A 26,597-nucleotide genomic window follows, 5' to 3' on the forward strand; every position below is an offset into this window, starting at 1 on the left:
TGTGCAATTGTTTTGGTCCATCAGACATCTTGCCATCAATTGGATATTAATTAATTAATTAATTTATTTTTACCAGAGCACTGCTTAGCTCTAGTTTATGGTGGTCCTAGGGATTGAACCTGGGACTTTGGAGCTTGTATAACCATTATGCTCTCTACCCTGGCCCTTGGAATTTTTCTTGTTGTAGTATTTAGTACGTTAGGTTTCAGAAAATTGTTATAAAACTTCTCTGGTATTTCTGAGCTTTATCATTCTTATTTATTTTTTATTTATTTATATATTTTTTAGCTTTCTTGATGACTTGCTATTGGTAACCGCTCTGTCCTCTTCTGATTCCTATAGGAAGTCCAGGTTGCATCAGCTTTCTGAGTTATGTGTGTGGCCTATATTTTTTTCTTCCTCTCGAGTCACACTAAGTCAGAAGGCCATATTTAATCTGCTACTGTCCCCACCATACATTTGTAAGATTATAAATGGTTTACATTGATTTATTTGAAAGTGTGACTGTTAGGTCACTGTTAGAGCAAGGGACCCATCAAAGCCCATTTCTTCAAAACTGTTCTATATAAATAATAATAAGAAGATTACAGACATTAAAAATCCAGTAAAAGGTTAAGGTGAACTAAGAAGGACTATTTTTGGCACCTTCCTGGCTAAGTAATTATTTACTTGTGTGGCAGTTGCACTTGCAGACTTTTGGTCTTCAACTTCAATGAGTTGTCAAGGTCGTCAGGGAAATTCTCTTTCTCGTTTGTCTGTCCATCACTAGTTTACTCAGGAGGTTGTCCTGCATCATGCTGACATTTTCAGTGGGTGCATACTCATATCATCACACTCTAGTGAGGGATGCAAACTATGCCAGGAGGATACAGACTAGGGCTTGTTCCTTTGTCATTTCCCAGGGAACTTTGTTTGTGCAAGTAGGACCTTAGAGAATTGTCTTTAGTATAGAACCTTTCTGACTTTATACTATTTTAATGATCCAAGGGAAAACATTTTCTGCATGGGCTATAAATCTTTTCCATTCTCTGTGTTTGGATGCACTGGGTTGTGTACTTTTTAGATTATAGCTTTTCATGAAACAGAAAGAGCTGATTGTTGTTTGACTTTTCCCAGTAAGTGTTTATTTTTGAAGAATAACATATCCAGTGTGTTCATTATTTCTTAATTTTTTTTTTTTTTTTATGACAGAGAAACACACCAGACCACTACTTTGGCATATATGGTTCTAAGGTCAAACCTGGGGCCTTAAGTACTGAAGGTACAAGCCCTTAGCAACTGAGCCACCTGTGCTGCTTTAGTAAGCATTTTGCTTTGTTTTGAACTTAGCATGTTTCTGCCTTTTGAAAAAGGATTTATTTTCAAGAGTGAGATAGACATATAGAGCCCAGAACACAGCTTAGCTCTGATATGCCACTTCTGTGCTGTCTTCCTTGTGTATCAAATTTGTTAATTTATTTTTAAGATTTATTAATAAGAAAGAGAGTGTGTGAAGGAGACCAGAGCATCACTTTTTAAAAAATTTCTTTATTGGGGGATTAATTTTTTTTTAATATTTTATTTTATTTATTTATTCCCTTTTGTTGCCCTTGTTGTTTTATTGTTGTAGTTATTATTGTTGTTGTCGTCGTTGTTGGATAGGACAGAGAGAAACGGAGAGAGGAGGGGAAGACAGAGAGGGGGAGAGAAAGATAGACACCTGCAGACCTGCTTCACTGCCTGTGAAGCGACTCCCCTGCAGGTGGGGAGCCGGGGTTCAAACCAGGATCCTTGTGGTTTGCGCCACCTGCGCTTAACCCGCTGTGCTACAGACCGACTCCCGGGGATTAATGTTTTACATCACTCTTAACAGGGATTAAACTCAGGACGTCAAGAGAGTCCAACAGTTTATCTATTGTGCTACCTTACAGGCTGCTGACTCATTAATAAATAAATCTTAAAAAAAATATATGAAAGAGGGCTGGGTGGTGGTACACTTGGTTAAGTATACCTGTTACAATGCCCAAAGACCTGAGTTCAAGCCCCCGGCTCCCACCTGCAGAGGGGAAACTTTGTAAGTGGGTAAGCAGTGCTGCAGGTGTCTCTTTTTCTCTCCCCCCTCTGTCACCTACTCCCTTCTCAATTTTTCTCTGACTATCCAATAAAGTAAGGAAATCCTTTTTTTTTTTTTTTTTTAAACAACCTTAAACAATATGAAAGTAGTACTGATCATAGTTGTTATTTTGAGTCGCCAGTGAGATTGTGGGTGATTTGATAATTATGGATGGTAATATTCTTTTCACTCTTTAAATAAGATTTAACCCTGATTTCCAGGGTGGTTGTTGTTAAAAGATATAGTTCCGCATCTCTCTAAGGTAGGTGTCAGTATACCGCAGCCTCACCCAAACTATCGTCCTCACCACAGAGCACTAGATACCCCAGCACTCCTGTCCTCCCCGCCACCACTGAGTCCTCAGTTGGAAGAAATATATCTTTATAAAGAGCTCTCTGAATGTAACCAATCTAAGTCATTATTCTTTGTCAAATGAGCCTATCTCTTAACCAAGGCCCACTAAGTGGGACAGTCTGAGAATAAGTGCTGCTTCGTGAGGTACGTAGATAGTATCCCTTACACAGCGTTCTTGCCAGCAGCATGTACCTAAACAGAATCAGGATTTTAGCCCTAACCTCCTGTTTACAGGAAATACATGGAACAGAGAAGCAAGCCAACTGGCACTGTGCAAAAACGATAGACAAAATTAAGACGTGAGACATTCAACAAGTCAACTCTCCTAGTCTTTTAAAAAGCTGATATTGGGCTGGAGAGATAGCTTTTGCTTTGCCATTCCTATGGCCCAGGTTTGATCTCTGGCATCATGTGGTAGTGTGTAGATGGTATGGCACTAGGGGACGCTCCAGTGCTGTAATGTCTCTCCCTCTCTGACTCTGTTTGAATGAAAAAGTAGCCCAGAGTAGTGAAATTGTGTATGCACAAGGGCCCTACTCCTGGGTGTCGGGGAGAAGCTAGTGTTGGCTGGGGATGTAGCTCAGTGGCAGAACACATACCTCATAGATATAAAGCTCTGGGTTCAACCCTAACCCCCAAAATCCTTTGTTCCCAACAAAAGCAAACCAACAAACAAAGAAAACAAACCTTGCAGGCAATGTTAGCATAAACTAAAGCGATATTTGGTTCATGTTTTTTTGAAGTCATCTATATTCCATTCACTTGTGTTAGTCATCTGTATTCCACATGTGAGTGAACTCATCTGGTAGTTTAGTTGTCTTTCACCTCTTATTTCACTTAGCACAGTCATTCCTCCATTTGGTTCCAAATGACACGATCTTATTTATTTATTTATTTATTTAACCAGAGCACTATTAAGCTCTGGCTTGTGGTACAGGGATTGAATTTGGGACTTGTAGCCTCAGGCATGAGAGTCTCTTTAAATTGTTGATCAGTGTTTCATTGTCTATATATTTCCTAATTTCCTCCATTCTTATTCTTATTCTTATTCTTATTCTTATTCTTATTCTTATTCTTATTCTTATTCTTATTCTTATTCTTATTCTTATTCTTATTCTACTACTTCTTTTTCTTCCTCTTCCTCCTCCTCCTCCTCCTCCTTCCTCCTTTTTCTGCTTCTGCTTCTTCTTTTTAGCTAGTTTTACTACTATTTTTCTGTTTTATCTTTTGCCACCAGGGTTATCACTGGATCTTTGTGCCTGCACCACAAAGCCACTGCTGTCATCAGCCATTCCCTCCGTTCCCTGCCCTTCTTTTTTTCTCTTTGGTAGGATAGAGAGAAATTGAGGGAGAGAGGTAGAGACGGACACCTGCAGTACTTGTTTCACTGCTCCTGACTTTCCCCCTTCCTCCCTGCAGGTGGGGGAGGGGGTGCAGGGATCTGAAACAGTGTCCTTGGGCATGGTAATTTGTGCGCCTAACCAGGTGAGTTATTTCTATATTTTGGTTATTAGTCCTTTGTCTGATGTACCAAATGTAAAGGTCTTCTCCCATTCCGTTGTTTGCCTTTCTGTTTTGGTGATGGTTTCTTTTGCTGTTCAGAAACTTTCTAGTTTGATAGTGGCATCTCTGTTTTATTTTATTGGGCAGGAGTGTGGGAAGGGAGAGAATGAACAGCTCACAGCTCAGCTCTTACGGTGGTGTCAGGGATGGAAGCTGGGACCTCTGATGTCTCAGGATTGAAACCAGTGCTATCTCAGCAGCCCTCATTGCTTTAATCTTGATTGAATTCTGGATTTTTTTCAATTAAGTTAAATTTCAGAGCAGGGGAGAATGGAGAGGCAGCACAGCACTCTGCCCTGTGTGGTGCTGGGAACTTGAACCCAGATCCTCACACAAGGTAAAGTGTGCACTTTAATGGACGAAGCATCACCCCGCCCTAAGTTTTTTTTTTTTTTTTTTTTTTTAAGATATACTACATATGAGACAAGGTGTATTTCTTTTTTAAAATATTTATTTATTCCCTTTTGTTGCCCTTGTTGTTTTGTTATAGTTATTGTTGTTGTTGATGTCATCATTGTTGGATAAGACAGAAAAGAAATGGACAGAGAGGAAGAGAGAAAGACAGACACCTGCAGACCTACTTCACCGCCTGTGAAGCAACTCCCCTGCAGGTGGGGAGCCGGGGGGGGGGGGGGGGGGGCCTCGAACCAGGATCTTTGCGCTTTGTGCCATGTGCACATAACCCGCTGCGCTACTGCCCGACTCCCAAGACAGGGTGTATTTCATAGAGAAAGGGTGTGAGTCATAGAGAAAGGAACAGAGACAACCAGAGAGCACCACTCTGGCACATCAGTGACACCAGAGATCAAGCTAGAAACCCCAGGAGTTAAAGTCTGATGCTTTACCAGTTGAATTATGGGGCTGTCAAAAAAGTCATGACATTTTTCTTTAAAAATTTTTTTTTATTATTCATAAGAGAGGGGAGGGGGGAGATTGAGAGGAGAGAGAGAGGAGAGAGAGAGAACGAACACACCAGACATCACTGTGGCACATGTGTTACTGGGGGTTGAACTCAGGACTCAAGCTTGAGAGTACAGTGCTTTATCCACTGTGCCACTTCCCAGACCACAGTTAGAACATTTTTCTGTGCAAAAATGTGGCATGACTTTTCTGACAAACCAATAGTTCTACAGCCATGGATTCTATTTTTTTTTATATAATTCCACTATTAAAGATATTTTTGACATTTGGATAAATTTGAATGAGGATCGAACACTAGCTAACAGTTGGTGTGATAAAGTTATTGTGGGTAGGAGGCAGAATGTTGTTATTCCTAGGAGATACACAGGGTTGGAGAGTGCCTTGATGTCTGCTAAAATGGTTGAGGGGGGGGAACCCACATCTCTGTCCATGGAGATAGACAAAACAAATTTAACAAAACAAGTTTTTGGGAAAAAAAAAATGCTTATTCTGCTTATTTTTCAACTTGTTTTCTCTCAGTATTTGATTTTTTTTTTTTTAATGCAGTTGCACAGTGAGCTGAGACCTTACTCATATGTCATCCCACTGAGTGAACTCCCGGGCTCCAATTTTCCATCTGTGCTTGGGTGTGTGGTTGGGCAGGGGTGGGGTGAAGGCCCTGAAGTGCTGCTCTCCCCTCCGTGCAGCTCTCCATGGTGCTGTCTGTGGGACTCAGTGTGGTGCCAAGGATTGAAACTTGGGCTTCATGCATGGTAAGGTGTGTGCTCTGCCCACTGAGCTATTGCCCCATCCTTGAACTTTATTTTTTCTAGTTAAAATAAAAATTAAATAGAGTACTGATCAGCTCTGGGTATTGATAGTGCTGGGGAATGGACATTGGACATCGTTTTTTCTTTTTTTTTACCAGAGCACTGCTCAGCTCTGGCTTATGGCGGTGTGGGGGACTGAACCTGGGACCTGAGAGCCTCAGGCATAAAAGTCTCTTTGCATAACCCTGGACACCTCTTCTGTACAACTTCTGTGCTATCTCCCTGTCCACCCCCTGAAATTTTCAATAACAGTGTTGAAGAAATTATTCTGTAGTCAATAACACTGACATGTCTTTTTGAAACATGATTTTGCTAGGTGGCATATCCTTTATAACAGGAACCACAGTTCTTTTGTTGTTGCACAGGGATATATTTTGTTGCTGGTTGACATTTTAGTAGAATTTTTGTTTATTTTGTGGTATAGTTTATGACTTGTGGTAGAGGAGGGAAAAGGAACTTTTTCCTTTCCTTCTCTGCCCTTTACTTGGAAATTAAAGTAGACAAGAGGAAAGAGAGTGAGAAATTTACTCATCTGAAATAGTCCTTATGCACTTGCTTTTAGACAAGGTATGGAACTGAAGCTTCCCCACAAGGAACACGTCTCTAACACGACTGCCAAGTCATCAGCAAAAAGGGGAGGGTAGGCGTTTTGCTTTTGACAGACCTTTAGACCTTTTGATGTTTTTATTTCACTATTGTACCAGAGATCGAACAGAGGACTTCATGCATGTGAGGCATCACTTTATTGCTGGCGCTGGTTTTAAATATGTATCTCTGCCCATCGATCTGTCTGTCATCTATCAGTTTGTCTTTCTGTCTATCTGTACACATCTATCACCTGTGTTATGACAAACATCAAATCACTGCTGTACCATCAGTGGACTTCTGTTGTTTTGTCTTCGTTGCTGTCTCAGGTGGTGCCAGAGACTGAGCCCAAGGCCTCAAATCTCCACACTCACCAACTCACAAGCTCCTGCAAGACCTTTCCGAAAGTTCTTTAAATATATATGTTTATTTATAAAGAGAGAGAGGAAGCAAGCAAGAGAAAGAGGAAAGCGCCACTCTGGAACATGCAATGCTAGATATCACTCTCGGGGCTTGATGGTCACCTCCTAGGCTGAGGACCTCATGCTTCCTTTAAGTCATGCGCTGTGCTACTGAACCACCTCCTTGGCCCTTAGACCTCTTTTATCAATAGCAAAATTGATTTCTGCCTAGTACAGGAGTAAGAACAGACTAATTACATTAGAGAATGGTCTGTTCTTTAGATATGTATGTGGCTGAGCTACTAAGGATATGAAAGAACTTTATGGATGAAATATTTTTGGAAAAGTTCTGGGAGAAGAGTCTTCTGAGAAAGTGTCATTAAATATGAAAAGAGTACTTTGCTCTTTGAGCTAGAATGATGTTGGCAGTGGGAAGCTTCTCTGACTGCAGAATAGCTGTTCTTTGATGTTTTAATCTCCGTATCTTAGATTTCCATGAGGACAACTTACAAGGACGTGAATGGCCTTATTTTAGTTGCATCAGTGAGTGGAGCTATTCCCTGCTCCTTCTCTCCTCGTGTCTGGTGTGAAAGTGGCCACTGAGCACCATGAAGGTTGTTCCAGAAAAGAATGCAGTTCGGATACTATGGGGGCGAGAACGGGGCACTCGGGCCTTCGGAGCTCAGCGGCTTCTACAGGAGCTGGTGGAAGACAAAACCCGGTGGATGAAGTGGGAGGGCAAGGTAAGGAAAATGGATTTTTTTTTTGGGGGGGGGCGGTGTAGGGATGACTGATTTTATAGCCAACTGTATAGCAGCAGAGACTCCGTGAGTAGACTTGTGCTCACATGCAGGCTTTAGGGCCTGCAGGATTGTACTTGTAACAGGACTCGAAACCTTGTTCACCTCTGTAGCTCTAGCCACTAGCAGAAGTTCTGGCTCCTAGCAGGTGCTAATAAATTTTATGTTGAATGAGTGAATCAATAAAGTTGTTGTCTTGGAACTGCTGGAGAAAAAAAATTCATATTTTTGGCCTAGAATTTGGAGGACTGGCAGTAGAATGGGCCTTAGAGGGGTTTATGATGTAGAGTTGGGGTGTGATCTGCATCACAGGAGAATGATGTATCTCACTTAGGGCACATTTTAAAACTGGCTAGAAGTAAATACCTCTTTTCCTTTATAACTAGACTTAATTTTTTAAAATACAGGTAATTTAGATTTATCTCAACTTGTAGTGTGGTTATTGTCTTCTGTTTTTAAACTTAAACTGTGAATATTAACCTAGAAATGTTCATGTACTTTTGAGGTAGATGAGCCATGGTTTATAATGTTTTTTTCTTCTTTTTTCTCTCCCAGAGAGTTGAGCTGCCGGATAGTCCACGCTCTACCTTTTTACTGGCCTTCAGTCCAGACAGGTACCCACAACTTACCTATTCTAACTTAACACAAGCAAGACCTGTGTTAGCTTTGCTTTCTGTGCTTGTGGCCTAGCTTGATATTCAGGTTAGATCTCTAAAGTCCCTTTGAAGCATTGTATGAACACAGCTTTCCTAAAATACCAGAAAGGGAAAGAAAGTAATATACTTACCATACAAATAATGGTGAATAAGCCAAGGAAACCACTAATATTGCAGACAAAAATCAGGACCGTACTTTTTTAACAGCAGTCATTTGCCTGGTCGGTGAAGCAGACCACCAGTGGTGCTGTGTGTCTGTTGGGGGCAGTGTAGAGGAGCTCAAAGCATTAAGAGATCAGAATACTTCTGTTGTAGATATGCTGCCTAGTGCCCAAGGAACAGCTTTTTTCCTGCTGGGATGGGGAATCAGTTTTCTGTGCTGTCTGAGGTGATAAAGTTTGTGACCCTCCCACATGCTCACGTTCATTCCATTCTCTTTGATTCTGTAGAACTCTCTTGGCCTCCACCCACGTGAACCATAATATCTACATCACAGAGGTGAAGACTGGCAAATGTGTTCACTCTCTGATTGGACACCGTCGCACTCCATGGTGTGTCACTTTTCATCCCACCATCTCAGGCCTTATTGCTTCTGGCTGCCTAGATGGGGAGGTTAGGATTTGGGATCTGCACGTAAGTGTTTCTTTGCCCTTGACATTCAATGCAGACTTGTTTACAAATGGATTCCTAACTCTGGAGGAAAGACTAGACCAGGCTCTCAGAACTACATCTGGGTAAGGATAGTCCCTGCCCACTTAACTGATTAAGTCTAGCTCATAATTCTCCATTCTAAAATAACATCCCGGTGAATTATTCTTCCATATTCCCATGGTGACACAGTATAAGGTCTTCCTAAGATAGATTCAGAATGAATTTATGGTATCATAGAGAAAGATTATACAGTACTTGATCATGATTGTCAAAAGACATGCTCCTTGTCCTGGTGAGAGGTCAATGGCTTGTTGTACACTTCAGTCTGCATTTTCACAGTCTTCTGATGTAGGAACTATGTGGTTACTTATTACTTTGGATTATGCTTGGAAACTTTAGCTGTGATGGTGCAGTGTCTCTCCTCCACCCCCACCCCAATTTAGCTGTGATGGTGTTTTTTTTTTATTGGGGGGGAATTAATGGTTATTACAATGGCAGTAAAATATAGTGGTTAGTATATGTGTAACATTTCTGTTTTCCACATAACAATCCAACCCCCATTAAGTGTTCTGCTATCATGTTCCAGGACCTGAAACCCCCCAAACCCCCATACTGGTAACATTTTTTGGTACATTGCTAACACTACCAGATCACTGATTTTTTTCTATATCCCTTTACAGAAGTCAAATTTAGTTTTTTTTTTAATATTTATTTTCCCTTTTGTTGCCCTTGTTGTTTTATTGTTGTAGCTATTATTGTTGTTATTGATGTCATCGTTGTTGGATAGGACAGAGAGAAGGGGAAGACAGAGGGGGAGAGAAAGATAGACACCTGCAGACCTGCTTCACTGCTTGTGAAGCAACTCCCCTGCAGGTGAGGAGCCAGGGGCTCGAACCAGGACCCTTAAGCCAGTCCTTGCGCTTGGTGCCACGTGCACTTAACCCGCTGCGCTACCACCCAACTCCCAACAAATTTAGGTTCAATAAACTTTTTTTTTTCCCTTGGGTCACTGGAGCTTTGTTGCTCCAGATCAACCCGGGGTGTGGGGGTGAGGGGGGAGAGACACTGCAGCACTGAATCTTTCTCCAATGCTGTTGTACTGTCTCATACATGGTGCACTGACAGCTTGAACCTGGGTCATACACATGGCAAAGCAGAAACCCTTTCAGGTAAGGTGTCCCTCTGGCCCTTGCACAGGATATATTTAATGTAAACCCCCTACAATAGTTGATTTATCTGAAATGAACCTATCTTGAAATTGACATTGTACAGTCTGCTGGCAGCTTATATAACCTGAGAATATTTGGGGTTGGTTCACTCATAGGGTGGCAGTGAAAGCTGGTTCACAGATAGCAACAATGCCATTGCCTCTCTGGCTTTCCACCCTACGGCTCAACTCCTGCTGATTGCCACTGCCAACGAGATCCATTTCTGGGATTGGAGTCGACGGGAACCCTTTGCTGTGGTGAAGACAGCTAGTGAGATGGAGCGGGTCCGGTGAGTACTCTGCACACCACTGGTGTCTGGTGTAGGATTGACATTGCCGAGAACATTTACAACTGCTGTCATTTTAGGAGACAGATTTTTATCCTTGCTCAGGACAGGTGGTTATTCCCAAGACTCCCTCAACATGGATTTGTACTTGTCATATTCCGCTTCTTCTGGGCTGACTTCTTTTTCATAGAGAAACAGAGGGAAGGGATATGACAGCGTTGTTTTACTAGCTATAGAGTTTCCTTCAGTGTTGTTCTCTCATGTATTACCAGGGCTTGAACTTGGGGCTTCCTACATGGGGGGTGAGGGGGCACTCTGCTGGGTGAGCTATCTCTAAGCCCTTCTCCAAAAAAAAAGATTTATTTATGAGAGTGGGAGAACTAACCTGAGCAATACTTTTTGATATGTGGTGCCAGGGAAAAATCTAGCACTCCACCAGATCAATCCTTCCTAATTAAAAAAAATATATATTTTTTTAAAATTATCTTTACTAGATAAAGACAGAAATCAAGGGAGTAGGGGAGAGAGAGAGAGAGACAGATCCACCTGCAGTACTGCCTCACCATTCACAAATCTCCCTGAAGGTGGGGACCAGGGACTTGAACTTGAGTCCTTGCACATTGTACTATGGTAGTTGGATCTAAGTTAATTTTCAGCCTTAGTTGTGTCGCTTGATGCTGAGACTTGATTGTTGTCAGGACTCATGCTTCTTTGCCAGTGTTACTGCTTAATGAAGGAAGCTCAGAATCTGTGAGCGTGTTCAACACTTCATTATTAAGATGGGGGCACTTATATAGAAACAGATGTGTGTCACATACTGGGATGAAAGGTTGGTGTGTTTTGAAATTGTTTTTGTAACAAATATTCCCTTACTCTGACAAGTGTTAGGAGGTAATAAGAAGCATTGCCTCTTTTTTTTTTTAAATATTTTAAAAATATTTATTTATGAGAAAGATAGGAGAGAGAAAGAATAAGGCATCACTCTGGCACATGTGCTGCGGGGGATCGAACTTGGGACCTCATGCTTGAGAGTCCAAAGCTTTACTACTGTGCCACATCCCTGACCCCCCCCCCCCTTTTAAATTAGAGATTTAATAATGTTTGACAAGACTGTGGGATAAGAGGGGTACAAATCCATATAATTCCCACCACTGGAGTTCTGTATCCCATCTTCTCCACTGGGAGGTTCCCTATTTTTTGTCCCTGTGGGAGATCTTTATGGGGTGCAAAAGGTGGAAGGTCTGGCTTCTATAATTGCTTCTCTGAGCATCGAGTCTTATTTTAATCTGTTTGGATGTCGTGAAAGGTTTCTAGCATAAAGCAGATACTGAGTAATCCCACAATTACCAGTAATGAGTGCTCTAAATTTGAACACAGACTTACTCTGCTCAGTTAACATAATCTGTGCATGTTTCTGTTTCTTCTGTGTTTTAGTCTGGTGAGATTTGATCCTCTTGGACACTACTTACTCACAGCAATTGTTAACCCTTCTAATCAGCAGGTAAGTTAATCAGCAGTTGAACTCCATCTAAACTGTGGGGTTATTTTCTAAACTCTTGTTTTAATTCTGACTATATTGTGTTTCTATGTTCAGTGCTCAAGTGTTTCTTTTCTGTCCAAATTAAAAACTAGCTTCAGACTATATACTCAGAATTACAGCAATTATCTTGATGGGGCAGTCATTTCAGATCCCCCACAAGTAACCATCATTTGAGGGAACCAGGGAGTGTTGGGCAGCTTGTCATTCACATGCTAGTTGACATTTTGCTTCTCCTCACTGCCTCCATGTCATGGAGCTGCCTTTTGTAAGAGAATTAGTTTGCCAGCTGTACTCATTCAGAAATGTTTCTAATCGGGAGTGAATAATTTAATATCATATGATGATTCTGAACCTGAAGCCAGTTCTCAGCACTGCAGGGGTGGAGTTGTTGCCTGTCTGTCTTTTTTTTTTTTTCCCCCTTGGGTGATTATCAATAGTTTCTCTTGACTTACCTGGAGGTTCTAAGTGCCTAGCTCTCGATCCACATTGTAGGGTGATGACGAACCAGAGATCCCCATAGATGGAACAGAGCTATCTCACTATCGTCAGCGTGCCCTCCTGCAATCACAGCCAGTACGCCGGACGCCTCTCCTTCACAATTTCCTGCACATGCTGTCCTCACGCTCCTCTGGCATCCAGGTGGGAGAGCAAAGCACAGTGCAAGATTCTTCTACCCCCTCACCCCCACCGCCTCCCCCTCAGCCCTCCACGGAGCGCCCCAGGACTTCCGCTTACATCAGGCTCCGACAGCGGGTCAGTTACCCCACAGCTGAGTGCTGCCGGCACCTCGGGATCCTGTGCCTTTGCAGCCGCTGCTCTGGCACTCGAGCTCCTTCCCTCTTGCCACACCAGGACAGTGCCCCCCCTGCTTCTGCCAGGGCTACTACCCCTTCCTTTTCTTTTGTACAGACCGAGCCCTTCCACCCCCCGGAGCAGGCCTCCTCAGCGCAGCAGGACCAGGGACTCCTGAACCGGCCGTCTGCCTTCAGCACGGTCCAGAGCAGCACTGCCGGCAACACGCTCCGCAACCTGAGTCTGGGCCCCACCCGTCGCTCTTTAGGAGGCCCTCTATCCAGTCACCCGTCTAGGTATCACCGAGACATAGCCCCGGGACTGACAGGATCAGAGTGGACCCGGACAGTGCTCAGTCTCAACTCTCGCTCTGAGGCGGAATCCATGCCCCCGCCCAGGACCAGTGCCTCTTCGGTGAGTTTGCTCTCTGTGCTGAGACAGCAGGAAGGTGGTTCTCAAGCATCTGTGTATACTTCAGCCACAGAAGGGAGAGGCTTTCCGACTTCAGGATTGGCGACTGAGTCAGATGGAGGGAATGGTTCCAGCCAAAACAACTCTGGCAGCATCCGCCATGAGCTTCAGTGTGACCTAAGGCGCTTCTTCTTGGAGTATGACCGGCTTCAGGAGCTGGACCAGAGCCTGAGTGGGGAAGCCCCCCAGACCCAGCAGGCCCAGGAAATGCTCAATAATAACATTGAATCCGAGCGGCCAGGCCCTTCCCACCAGCCCACCCCACACAGCAGTGAGAACAACTCCAACCTGTCCCGGGGCCACCTGAACCGATGCCGTGCTTGCCACAATCTCCTGACCTTCAACAACGACACCCTGCGCTGGGAAAGAACCACATCTAACTACTCCTCTGGCGAGGCCAGCTCGTCCTGGCAGGTGCCCAGTACCTTTGAGGGCATGCCATCGAGTGGCAGCCAGTTGCCACCTCTAGAGCGGACTGAGGGTCAAACGCCCAGCTCCAGCAGGCTGGAGTTGAGCAGTTCTGCAAGTCCGCAGGAGGAGAGAACTGTGGGGTTGGCCTTCAACCAGGAAACAGGCCACTGGGAAAGAATTTACACCCAGTCCAGCAGATCAGGAACTGTATCACAGGAGGCCTTACATCAGGATATGCCTGAGGAAAGCTCTGAGGAAGATTCCCTGCGGAGGTAAGCAGGTCCTCTCCCGTCTTCTCCTTACCTTTTCTCCCTTACCTTACCTTCTCCTTCAGTCTCTTCCTTGAGTCCTGTAGATGCTCTGGCTGTCTGCACCTGAAGTGTCTGGGGCCCACACATCTGCTTCCAATCTCCCTAGCTTCCATTGAATCCTCTTGGGAAGGAAAGTATTCTTCTAGTGGCAGAGATAGAATAGGACTAATATTGGGTTGTCAGAAAAGTCATGCTGTAATTAAAAAAAAATTTTAAAAACTATTCAGTTTTAAGGATAATTTTTTTTTAAACGATCTCATTTATTTATTCATGAAGATAGGAGGAGGGAGAGAGAATGAGAACCAGACATCACTGGTACATGTGCTGCCAGGGATTGAACCCAGGACCTCACACTTGAGAATCCAGTGCTTTATCAACTGTGCCACCTCTCAGATCACAATTTTTTTTTTTACCAGCAATTTATTTTTTATTTTATTTTGATTTATTTATTGGATAGAGACAGGGAAATTGAGGGGAGGGGAGATGGCGAAAGAGACAGAGAGATAACCACCTGTAGCTTTGCTTCACCACTCAAGAAACTCCCCGCTGCAGTTGGGGACTAGGGACTTGAACCTGGGTCCTTGCGCACTATAGTGTGTGTAAGGTGTACCACCTTAACCAGGGGCACCACCGCCTGGCTCCTTAATATGTTTTTCTATGCAAAAAGGTGTCGTGACTTTTCTGACCGCCCAACAGTATGAGTCAGGTGGCTGTGTTAGCTCCTTTTCTGCCTGAACGTGTGACGTGACCTTTATTATAAAAGGAAAATGTTGGTTAGGTTGGGGAGACATGAGGAGGTGAAACCTTTGACTTCTATTGCATTTTATCTTTATTTATTTTTAACCAGATCACTGGTCAGCTCTGGCTTACGGCGTTGTCAGTGACTGAACCCGGGGCCTCAGAGACTCAGGCATGAAAATGTTTTTGCATAACCTTTATGCTGTCTTCTCATGCTCTGCCCTGTCTCATTTTTCTAATTTTGACCAGAGCACCTCTCTGCTCTGGCTGTTGGTGGTACCAGGGATTGAACCTGGGACCTCTCAATGCAAGTCCTGTGTGTAGGATACTGCTGTGCTATCTCCATGGCTCTACCATGGCTTTTCACCTTTTTGAATGCTTATGTGGGGAGGACTAGTTATTATGAATCAAGACTGCTGAGGAATAAGTAGTAAGAAAACCTTCTTGGAGCTAATTAGTATATTGGTTCTTCTTCGGTTCTGTTGCTTTGGACAACTATGACTGGGCTTACCTATTAAATCTTGTCTTTTGGCACATTGCAGCTTGACATAGGAAACAAATATATGTATGTCTTACGTCAAGGAGCCTATAATATATATATTATATAGTATAATATATATAGTTGGCCAACAAATTAGTTACTTCATTAAGGTTCCCTGAGGGATGTTCACCTCACCTTGGGGTGGGGAAGACAAATTCACAGACGGAAGACCCCTCCTTACTCAGATTTGCATTCTAGGTTATTCTTCCATGGAAGAAACAGAGTGGGTGTATTTAAGCACCCACTCCGTGTCCCATGTATGGCTGTGTGCACATCTATCTTCATTTATTAGGGACTTCTTTCTGTAATTGTGTAAAGGTCAAATCTAGCGTAATCAGCAACTCCCAGAATATGCCTGTTGGATCCAAAAAGCATATTGCTCTGCATTAGATTGTCTGTGTTGAGGCAACTGAAATTTCTCTGACATAAGCTTCTAACAAGGGTGGGAATATGGATTGGGAGGATGCTTTAATGAGTCTGCAGTTAATAAGTGTTTGTTGGACAGTTAGGATTTTTCCAACACTGCGCTAGGCCCTGTGTGGGGAGGACAGTACTGTCCCTTGTCTTTGCCCACCAGGAATGTGTGTTGTTACCGCAGTGGCAATAGCCAACATGAAGTCATCCAAACATAGTAGGTGACCAAATGCTTCCTTGTATTGGTGTTGAGATTAAATGCAGCCTAATTCTAGGGGAAGGCAAGTGTCAACAACAACAACAGCAACAACAAAGGCTTTACAAAATCAAGTCTTAAGGCCTGAGTAGGATTTGGAGAGGGAGGAACATTTTATTTTAGAGAAATGGAGCATAACTTGGGGAGGAAAGGGCATGGTGTATGTAAGATAGGAGGCAGTTGCTATGGGGAACAGAGGGAGACTAGTTTGGAGGTGAAAGACAAAGTCACAGGGACTGTTGTTATGCCCATCTGTTTAAAGGCAGTTCTTTATCAGTACCTCCTAAATGCCTGGCTTTGGAATATTTTGCCTTGCTTAGTGGTCAAGTGTCTTAAGAATCTGTTCTTCCTGTTTGTAAAGAGAGGTTAAGAGGCAGCAACCACATTGCCTTGTACATAGAGGCATTTAAAAAGTGTGTCTCTCCCCCACCCCCACAACTACACAGCTCTCTGGCTTATTCTGATTGAACCTGGGACCGCAGAGCCTCAGGCATTAGTCCACTTGTATAACCATTATGTTATCTTGCTCACCCTCAAAAACTTATGAAAAGCCATGAAAAGACTGTCTTGAATTACAGCTAAAAGTTAACCAGTACCTGTTTCCATGGCACCAGTGGACTTCTGGTCAGTCTTTGTTGTCCATTCCATTCTAGCAATTCCACTTCATGGAAAATATCTAAGTGACTTAATATAAACTCTACTGTCTTATAGTAATTACAGTTACCAATTCATGAGGGACTGTGTGTTGGGAACCAGATGTTAACTTCTCACCTTGTGGTTGAGGACGGTGAGGCTCAGTGAAGTCAGGCTTTTGTTAAAGGTCAGGAGTTCACTGTGGTTGGGGAGGTGGCGCAGTGCTAAAGCATTGGATTCTCGAGCATGAGGTCCCAAGTTCAGTCCCCGGCAGCACATGTGCCAGAGTGATGTCTGGTTTTTTTCTCTCTCCTATCTGTCTCATTAATACATAAATAAATAAATTCTAAAAAAAAAATAAATAAAAAAGGTCAGGTCACTAGTGATTTGAACTCAGTTCAGCACATGCAGAGTTTGTTCCCCCCTATTTTATGTATTATAGCTTTAATTCTTTTTTGATGATCCCCATTTGTGAAATGTTGTCATAGTAGCCTTGTTTTATAGGTTTACTAGACATAAGTCAACTTTATTATTTTTTTTCTTTTTACCAGAGCACTACTCAGCTCTGGTTTATGGTGGTGCGGGAGATTGGACCTGGGACTTTGGAGCCTCAGGCATGAGAGTCTTTTTGTGTAACCATTATGCTATCTACCTCTGCCCCATGCAGAATGTTTCAAGCTGCCCTCCACACTATGTTCTGTATTTCTTAATGTGAAAAGCTCACTTTTAGGTGGCCCGTATTTGTTTATTTTTCTTCTACATATTTGTTATGGAAATCTTTCAACATGTACAACATGAAAAGTATAATAAACAAACTCGTATACACCTGTCAGCTGGTGTCAAAGATTATTAACACTGGCCTGGCCAGTCTTTTATCTCTGTTCCCTAACCACTGTGCACACCCAGTTATCAGATAATTTCTTTTAAAAACGTTTCCCTAGAACAGTTCTGACAATAAACACACCACAGTGATGCACATATTCTGTATCTGTGCTGTCCATATAGTGGTCACTAGCCACATGAAGTTATTACTCATAAAAAACGAGACAAATGTGATTGGAGGAACTATGATATATTGTTGCTTTATTGTCCTGCCAATAGCCTCAGTGACTCTAAATATCAATAATTATTTCTTAATCAAGCAGACCACTTTTAAATATATATATATGTGTGTGTGTGTATATATCACTATCATAGCTGAGATCTTTAAAAAAATTTAATTAATTTATTTATTTATGACCAGAGCACTGCTCAGCTCTGGCTTATGGTGGTGCGGGGAATTGAACCTGGGACTTTGGAGCCTAGGCATGCGAGTCTCTTTGTATAACCATTATACTATCTACCCCTGCCCTAAATTTTATTTATTATTGCATAGAGACAGAGAGAATTGAGAGGGGAGGGGGGATAGGGAGGGAGAGACAGAGAAACACCTGCAGCCCTGTTTCACCACCACTCATGGTGGGGAGCAGGAGCTTGAACCTGTGTCCTTGTGCACTATAGTGTGTGTGCTTAGCCAGGTACACCACCACCTGGCCCCAAGCAGACCATTGAAAACCCAGAAACTGCCAAGATTTCACTAGAACTTTCTGTAGACCAAAGAAGTATGTGTTTTTGGTTTAAATAAAACACCTGGTTAACTGCACATATTACAATGCACAGGGACCCTGGTTCAAGCCCCCAGTCCCTACTTGCAGGGGAAAAGCAGTGTTGCAGGTCTCTGCCTTCCCCTTCCCTCTCGATTTCTCAGACTCTGTCAAATAAAAAGTAAGTTCTATTAGTCTATCTATGTCTCGCTATACGTGTGTGTGTGTGTGTGTGTGTGTGTGTTTTGAATGGCTCAGGAACACCCTGTCTCCACCTTCAGGGGAAGGCTTCACAAATGAGGAAATAGTGTTAGGTTTTCCTCCCTGCCTGCCTGCCCTCCTTCCCTCTCACTTTCTCTCACCAAACTAAGTAAAGTTAATACGGTATAGACAATGAGGTCCCGCAGTTGGGTGGTGGTGCATCTGGTTAAGTGCTGATATTATATTGCACTAGGACCTGGGTTCAAACCCTCAGTCCCCACCTGCAGGAGGGAAGCTTCATGAGTTGTGAAGCAGGGCTACAGATATCTCTCTGTATCTCCCTCTCTGTCCGCCTTCCCTCGAACTTTCTCTCTGCCCAGTCAAATAAAGTTTTTTTTTTTAAATAAAAAAACTAAACAAACATTCTTGAAAGAAAAAAGATTATTACCTTCCTATGTGAGGAAATGAGGAATTCAGGCAGGCACAAACATGGGAAGTGTCATATCCTGAAGGGAAAAAAGCATGAAGTCCCATGTTACTTAGCTAGAAAAAAATTTTACACACAGGTTTTTTTTTTTTTCTATTAAAATATATAAATAATGCATGCTTCCTATTGTAGATTAGTGACATTATGGGTTTTTCTAAGAGATAGGGTAAGGTATACCATGAAAATTGACAGCCCTCTCAGAAATCAGGTATACTATTAAATAGTCTAAGTTCCGACCCACCAGAGAAGGTCCATCCCTTCATAAACTGAATGGCCGCATTCAAGTGTCCATCACTCATACAAACTGGTACCAGTGAGCATCTTCTACTTCTGAAGCGGCCTGTGTTCTCCAGCCCTTGCTTGGATTTCCCCAGCAGGTGTCACTGTTGGGCTGTTGCTGCAGCTCTGCTAGGCAGGCAGGGAAGAAAAGGTGTCTTTACTGTCTATGTGCTTGAAGGAAGAAGGCTTATTTTTTGGCCTGGAACTCGCAGATATACTAAGGAGGTATATTTGGACCCTCGGTGTTACAGATATAATTACTAGTGTTTGCAAATAGTATACTATTAAGTCCAAGTGTAGATAGACTTCAGTATAGTTGTATGTTGCCTCCGGGTACTGACGCTGTTGACTGGCTACGGAAGAAGGGCAAACGCTAGAAGAAGAAGAAGACTAACTGGTACAGTTTGTTTCATTTTGCCTGGGGATAGAGATGGGGGGCTGACTGTAGTCTGATTCCAGCTTATGGGTAGCAAGCTTTCTGCTTCACTATAGGAAACTTTTTCCCCCTCCTTATTTGGGGGAGGAAATAATGGTTTACAATTGACAGTAAAATGCAGTAGTTGTACATGTGTGACATTTCTCAGTTTTCCATATAGCAATTTAAGCCCCTCTAGGTCCTCCTCCACTATCATGTTCCAGGACTGGAACCCCACCCCACACACCAGAGTCTTTTACTTTGGTGCAATACAACTCTAGTCCAAGTTCTACTTGCAAGGAAACAGCTTTTTTGAGTCTGTAACCCAGAGTCTAGCTAGAAAAGATCAGGGCATATGGCTCTTGACATCAGGACATTGTGTGATTTCAAAAGGTTGGTATTAGGGGAAAAAAAATCGCCCCCCTTCCAGGGTTATTGCTGGGGCTCAGTGCCGGCACCACAAATCCACTGCTTCTGGAGCCTAATTTTTTTTTTTCCCTTTTGTTGCCCTTGTTGTTTTGTCTTTGTTGTGGTTATTATTATTGCTGTTATTGATGTCATTGTTGTTGGATAGAATAGAGAGAAATGAAGAGAAGAGGGGAAGACAGAGAGGAGCAGAGAAAGACAGACACCTGCAGACCTGCTTCACTGCTTGTGAAGTGACCCTCCCCCCCCCGCAGGTAGGGAGCTGGGGGCTCGAACCAGGATCCTTACGCCAGTCCTTGTGCTTTGTGCCATGTGTCCTTAACCCATTGCATTACCACCCGATCCCCAGGGAAAAATTTTTTTTAATGGCATTTTGAAACTGGAGAAAATCTAGAATTTATTTATTTTTTTTTAATAAGTAAGAAAACAGGGCCCGGGTAGATAGCATAATGGTTAGGCATGTAGACTGTCATGCCTGAGGTTCCAAAATCCCAGGTTCCATCTCCTGCAACACTGTAAGCCAGAGCTGAGCAGTGTTCTGGTTAAGATGATAATAATAAATAAGAAAGCTTAAAGTGACACTCCTTTCCTCCTGATGTTTCAATCCTGTGTGATTCTACTGCTCCCACTGGAATTTGTTTTTTCCTCCCAGATGGATGGCGAGAGAGACAGACAGAAACCACGGTATGGCTCCACCGCTCATGAAGCTTCCACTGTGTTTGCTGTTCTGTGTCCAGGTGCCACAGGGGAAACATGGTTCTTATAAAAAAGTAGGTTTGAACCCTTAGGTCCTTCAAGTCACTACAATTAGTACTCTCCTATGATAGTTTCTTCATCAAAGCTAATTAGTTGAACTCTGAATGGAATTTAGATGATTGAAATGACATCTCCGGTGTAAGTATACAGTGTGTGTATATATATATATATTTTTTTTTTTTTTGCATGCTGGATTATTTCTGGGGGCTCTGTGCCTGTATTATGAATCCACTGCTTCTGGAGGCCACCCCCCCATTTTGTTGCCTTTGTTGTTGTTATTGTTGTTATTGCTATTGTTGTTGGATGGGACAGACAGAAATCGAGAGAGGAGGAGAGAAAGATAGACACCTGTAAACCCGCTTGTGGAGGTGGGGAGCTGGGGACTCAAACTGGGATCCTTCCCCCAGTCCTTGCACTTGGGCACCATGTGTGCTTAAGCCGCTGCACTATCGCCCGGCCCTCATAAATGCTTTTCTTAAAAAGAATTGACACAAGGTGGGGAGAGAATAGTGAGTGAACAAACACACAGCAGAGGCCAGAGCAACCTCTCTGGTCCCAGTGTGAATCCTTTTTGACTTTTATAAAATAAAAGACTCACTATCAGGTTTATCCTTTAGTCTTCCTCCTTCCCTCTCTTTCTTTCAGATTGGGGGCGGGGGGGAGGGAGAAAGACCACAGCACTAAAACCCGCTGGAACCTGGCTCTCACTCATGAGAAAGCAGCACACTCCACGGCCTTTAGTCTTAAGGAGAATCAGCTCAGTAAGGCTGTGGAATGAGTGAGTGGTATTACAGAGTTGTATGCGGAAGATCCCTTATAACTTGATCTCGGATGACCAAGAATTTGTTCTTCTGGTGGCTCACTGTTGTGCTACTTTCTCACACGTGTATTGTTTGTCCTGAAGCCTGTGAAAAGTGGGTGTACCTGGTGCTTCAGACTGGTTCCCAGTGGTGACTCAAAGCCTGCCCCTCCTGAAATGCACTGGGATCATACATACCCTCCTCTGGAGACACTGGGATCATACATACCCTCCTCTGGAGACACTGGGATCATACATACCCTCCTCTGGAGACACTGGGATCATACATACCCTCCTCTGGAGACAGTTTTGTTGATCTTTGCCTTTGTGTCTTGGTGTTGGTTTTTGCTTTTCTCTTTAAGACTCCAAAGTCTCTCTGATGGTTTACTTGGTTTTGGTAAAATTCAAATTAGATGTGAATAAGCCAAATTGAATGTGAAGGTTCTGTTTCTCATTTGTGTTTTTTATATTTTCATTTCTGCAGAGAGCTTCACTGAATTCATTTATAAGTAGAATGCTTTTGGAGTTGAAAAGTGGGCTGTTTTGTTTTGAGGCCTGAACATTACCAGAATGATTTTTTTTTTTTGGCTTGAGATGGTTTTGAGCTCTCTCTCTCTTTAATTTTTTTTTCTGGGGATTGGGGTTTGGGGTGTTGGAATTGGGGAAGTGTGACAGAATCCTTAATGTTAAGTCAGTTTTGCAATTATCCAGTTTTTCCCCTAAATATCACTGGAATTGTTATCTTTGGTATTCAGATTTCACAATTAGACCTTTCTAGCTTTAGAGTTTTTACTGGGAAGTTTGACATTTGAAGACAGAGAATAGGGAAGAATCTGTAGCTGGTGCTTTTAATTTCTGCTATGGACAAATCATGACTTGTTTCTTCTGGGAAAAGAGAGAGAACCCGATATTGAGAAGTCAAAAATGAGACAAATTGACGGTGGAATAAAGCAGTTTATTTTATTCAGGAGTGTTGGGAAAACTAGGGGAAGGCAAAATGTGGGCCTTAGAGGAGGGTGTTGGAGGGTCTATATGTACAAGGGCTGGCCCACAGTTCTTACTGTAACCCTGGAGGTTGGGTTTATGACATAATTACTCTGATCAGTTCATTCATTCACTTGACAAATATTTGCCAAGCACCTATTATATACCAGATGCAGTTTAAACAGCAGAAGTAAAAATTAAAGAAGACAGTTAATAAACTATCTCATCTGCTGGAAAGGAAGTTTTCAGTGTTAAATAAGGTTATCAAAGAAAGTTTGATAAGGTGACATTGGAGGTAGATCTCCAAGAAGTGAGTGAATAAACTCATGGACATGGGGCGAAGGGCACTCTGGACAGAGAAAAGGGCAAACAGAATCTCTTGACTGCCTGGCAGGAGCACAGCCAAGCATGGAGTGATAGAAGATAAAGAGGTAATAGGGATCAAATTATGCAGGGCCTTCTAAGCCATTTAAGGGATTTTGCTTCTTACTCTGAGTGATTTGGGAAGCTGTCAGAAGTGGAGTAGCCTGATGTTACATTTTCAGATGATCGCTGTGGCTCCTGATTGAGAATAGACCGAAGAAGCACTGCTAAATAGGGCGAATTAAAGTTAGATCAGCATCACACATCGGACGACTAATTTGTGTTCTGAGACTGACGACAACCAAGGAGGAGAGTCAGTGATCACTTCAAAATTAGAAAAGGCCTTAAATGCGTGGATGAAGAGTTATTAAATTAATAAAAATGTAATTAAATCTCCTAGAGGAATGTATTTATCATCTGCAATGCAGGACTCCTCCCATGATGGCATGTTATTAAAGAAGGGAGAACCTGACATGAAAACAAAATACTGATTATTTATTTTTACCAGGGCCTTGCTCAATTCTGGCTGGTGGTGGTGTTGGTGGTGGTGGTGGTGGTGGTGGTAGTGTGTGTGTGTGTGTGTGTGGCCTTGAATCTGAGACCTTGGAGCCTCTGGCATGAAAGTCTTTTGCATAACCATCATGCTATCTCCCCACCCTAGTTATTTATTTATGAAAGAGAGGAAAGGAATGGGAAGAGAAAGCCAGAGCATCAGTCCTGCTTAGGGGATGCCAGGCAGGGATTGAATTCAGAACCTTATGTTGAATTAAGAGTCCAACATTTTTTATCCACTGTGCCACCTCCTAGTCCATAGAGGCTGACTTTTTAAAATAGTGAGCAAGGAGGTCATAAATGGAAAATTTGAAATGCTTATTATTTATTTTGTTTATGGAACTAATGCAAATTCATTTGTAGAAATTCTACAAATTAACAAAGATGTGAAATAGAAAGTGAATGTCCCCAGGGGGCTAGATAGCATAGTGGTTATGCAAAGAGACTCTCATGCTTGAAGTTCTAAAGTCTCAGGTTCAGTCCTCATATCACCATAAACCAGAGCAAAGCAGTGCTCTGATAAATAAATAAATAAATAAATAATAAAAATAAAGATATAAAAAAGTGAATGTCCTATAATGCTGAGCACTGTTAACTGAATACCATGTGTACTAATGCCAGAATTTTCTTTGCAAAGAAAGTTTTTTTCCTTATTCGTAAAAATAAAATCATATAGGGGTCGGGCAGTAGCACAGAGGGTTAAAAGCACACATGGTGCGAAGCGCAAAGACCTGCTTGCTTAAGGATCCCTTATGAGTCCCCAGCTACCCACCTGCAGGGGGGGTCATTTCATGAGTGGTGAAGCAGGTCTACAGGTGTCTATCTCTCCTCCTCTCTGTCTTTCCCTCCTCTCTCTGTTTCTTTCTTGTCCTATCCAACAATGACATCAACAACAGTAACAATAATCACAACAACGATAAAACAACAAGGGCAACAACAAAAGGGAAAAAAATAGCCTCCAGGGACAGTGGATTCCTGGTACAGGCACTGAGCCCCAGCAATAACCTTGATGGCAAAAAAAGAAAAAAAATAGAATCATATTTCACTTAATATGTTGTATAGATGTATATAGATCTGTATTCTTTTAAACATTCCAATAATCAAATACACAGTAATTAAGTTCTCTGTTGATAGAATCTGGGTTGTTCCTGTTCTCTGCTCTCCCAAACAGTGGTGCAGTATCTTTGCTTATTGTGTAGATGTTTCTGGAAGATGAATTTTTACATGTACAGTCGCTAGGTTTAAAGAATATGAACATTGTTAATGATAAATAAAAAAAAGTAATTCTATGTACTTATTACTACTCATTTAAAATGTGAAAAATGACATTTTCTGGTTCTGGGTAAAATGCATACAATGCCTATGTAAGACCCCAGGTTCCAGTTCCAACACCAAATAAAAAGGAAAGAACACAGTGGTTTACACAGAAGACCATAATGCCTGAGGTCCCAGGTTTGATCCCTAGCACCACCATAAGCCAGAGATGAGCAGTGTTCTGGTAAACAAACAAACATGTGATCAGATAGCTGGTTCACTGCTAAGTTAAGGAAGAAGCACCTAGTTAGATCCTATCACATATGGCAGGGTAATGCTCTGACCTTTCTAAGTCTCTCTCATGAAATAATTCTTTGAAAGAAACACACACACACACACACACACACACACACACACACACACACACACACGGCAGAATGATTCTCTGGTTTCTAGCAATACAAAAATTTAAATCCCATTGTATTTTAGGACTATAATTTCATAAATATATGGATAGCTTGGGCTTTCTAATCCTGTATTATATTTCCTTTAAGGTTTTAAGCTTCTCAGTAGTACATTCTACTACCACTGGGAACCTACTCCTCAAGATTGAAGACTTCCATGTTTCTAATTTTCTCTCTCTCTCTCTCACCAGAGCACTCCTCAGCTCTGGCTTCTGGTGGTATGGGGGATTGAACCTGGGACTTTGGAGCCTCAAATATGAGAGTCTTTCTGCATAACCATTATACCATCTAACCCCGCCCTTAATTCTCAATATTTAACAGCTAGAGATGCTTATACTCACCTTATTCCACAGTTTGGGTGTGAGAGAGGCATGTCTTTGACATTCTTCTTACATGTGGGGATATTTAGTCTCCTTGGTCTTGTTCAGTGAGGGGGAGAATTCAGATAATGCTTGGCCTCTCGTAAGGCAGTGACATGTAGACACCTCATTTCAGGGACAGGAGATACCTCTCCTGGAAGAACCTTCTCCTTATGCTAGGCCTTGGGTGTGAGCCTTGGTACCACATGAGAACAGTAGGGGGACTCTGGATGGTGAAGCAGTGCTGTGGTGTCCTCTCTCTCTCTCTCTCTCTCTCTCTTTCTACACCTCTACATCTCTCCCTCACTCTTTCTCTTTCACTAAATTAAAAAAAAAAAATCGAGCCTGGAATGCCTTTTGAAAGCAACATGAATGCATGAGGCCCTGAGCTAATGCCCTCAGTTTGGCATTAAATTAGTTGTTTTAACAAAAAAGAAGACATCCAACTTCTCAGAGGTAGTTGCCATTTTTTGCCTTGATAATATGCGGGTGAGGATAGGGTGGAAGAGAAGTACAATTGCTCTCAGTTTCCTTTCGCCCAAACAGCTTACCTGTCTAACCAGGTCACTCTTTATCCAAGCCTCCTTGAATTTTGAGAGTGGCGCTCACTGTGTCTGCTGTGTCAAGGGAACAGACTTTCTTTTCTTTTCTTTTTAAAATTTTTATTTATCGTTGGATATATATGGGAGAGGGAGATAGGCACTTGCAGCTCTGTTTCACCACTCATGAAGTTTTCCCCCTGCAGGTGGGGTCCAGAGGCTTGAATCCGGTTCCTCACACATTGTAATTAATGTGTGCACTTAACCAAGTGCGCCACTGCCTGGCCCCAGGGAGCAGACTTTCTGTAAAGGGCAGTTGGCAAATATTTTGGACTTTAAGGCCAGATGGTTTCTGGTGCAACTACTGAATTTTGCCCTTGTCACATGAAGGCAGCCATACACAAGGTCTAAGTGAATGAACATGACTGTGTTCTAAAAATATACACATTTATGGGCACATGTGATTTTTCATGTGACACGAAACCATCTTGTTTTGGTGTTTTCCAACAATTAAAAAAAATACACAGACCATTCTCAGCTCTTGGGGAGATACAAAAGAGACTGCAGACCAAAACTGGCTGTCGAACCAAGGTTTGCCAGTCTTTGTTGAGGGCGAGTCCGGAGTTACAGTATATAAGCCATTATGATAATGAGGGTTAGGGAGGTAGGCGGGGGCTCCTGCATGTACTCTTTCTCTCTTGCT

At 42.5% G+C, this 26,597-nt stretch overlaps 1 protein-coding gene across 10 annotated transcripts in view; it reads left to right on the plus strand.

Annotated features, from left to right (window-relative positions):
- Positions 1–26,597, plus strand: part of AMBRA1 (autophagy and beclin 1 regulator 1) — a 208,474-nt gene that overhangs the window by 39,679 nt on the left and 142,198 nt on the right. For 7 of the 10 annotated variants that reach the window (XR_009545601.1, XM_060176495.1, XM_016186443.2 and 4 more), the window contains 6 exons: positions 7,215–7,468; positions 8,081–8,139; positions 8,631–8,814; positions 10,157–10,329; positions 11,761–11,827; positions 12,359–13,812. Coding sequence is in view for 9 of the 10 variants with exons in the window: in XM_060176495.1 (XP_060032478.1) it covers positions 7,334–7,468; positions 8,081–8,139; positions 8,631–8,814; positions 10,157–10,329; positions 11,761–11,827; positions 12,359–13,812 (2,072 nt within the window). In the remaining variant the exon portion in view is untranslated. The remainder of the gene's footprint in view (positions 1–7,214; positions 7,469–8,080; positions 8,140–8,630; positions 8,815–10,156; positions 10,330–11,760; positions 11,828–12,358; positions 13,813–26,597) is intronic. The other 3 variants (XM_060176499.1, XM_007519079.3, XM_007519080.3) reach the window with 1 other exon arrangement.

This window comes from Erinaceus europaeus, chromosome 17 (genome assembly GCF_950295315.1).
Source record: "Erinaceus europaeus chromosome 17, mEriEur2.1, whole genome shotgun sequence".
Taxonomy (NCBI): domain Eukaryota; kingdom Metazoa; phylum Chordata; class Mammalia; order Eulipotyphla; family Erinaceidae; genus Erinaceus; species Erinaceus europaeus.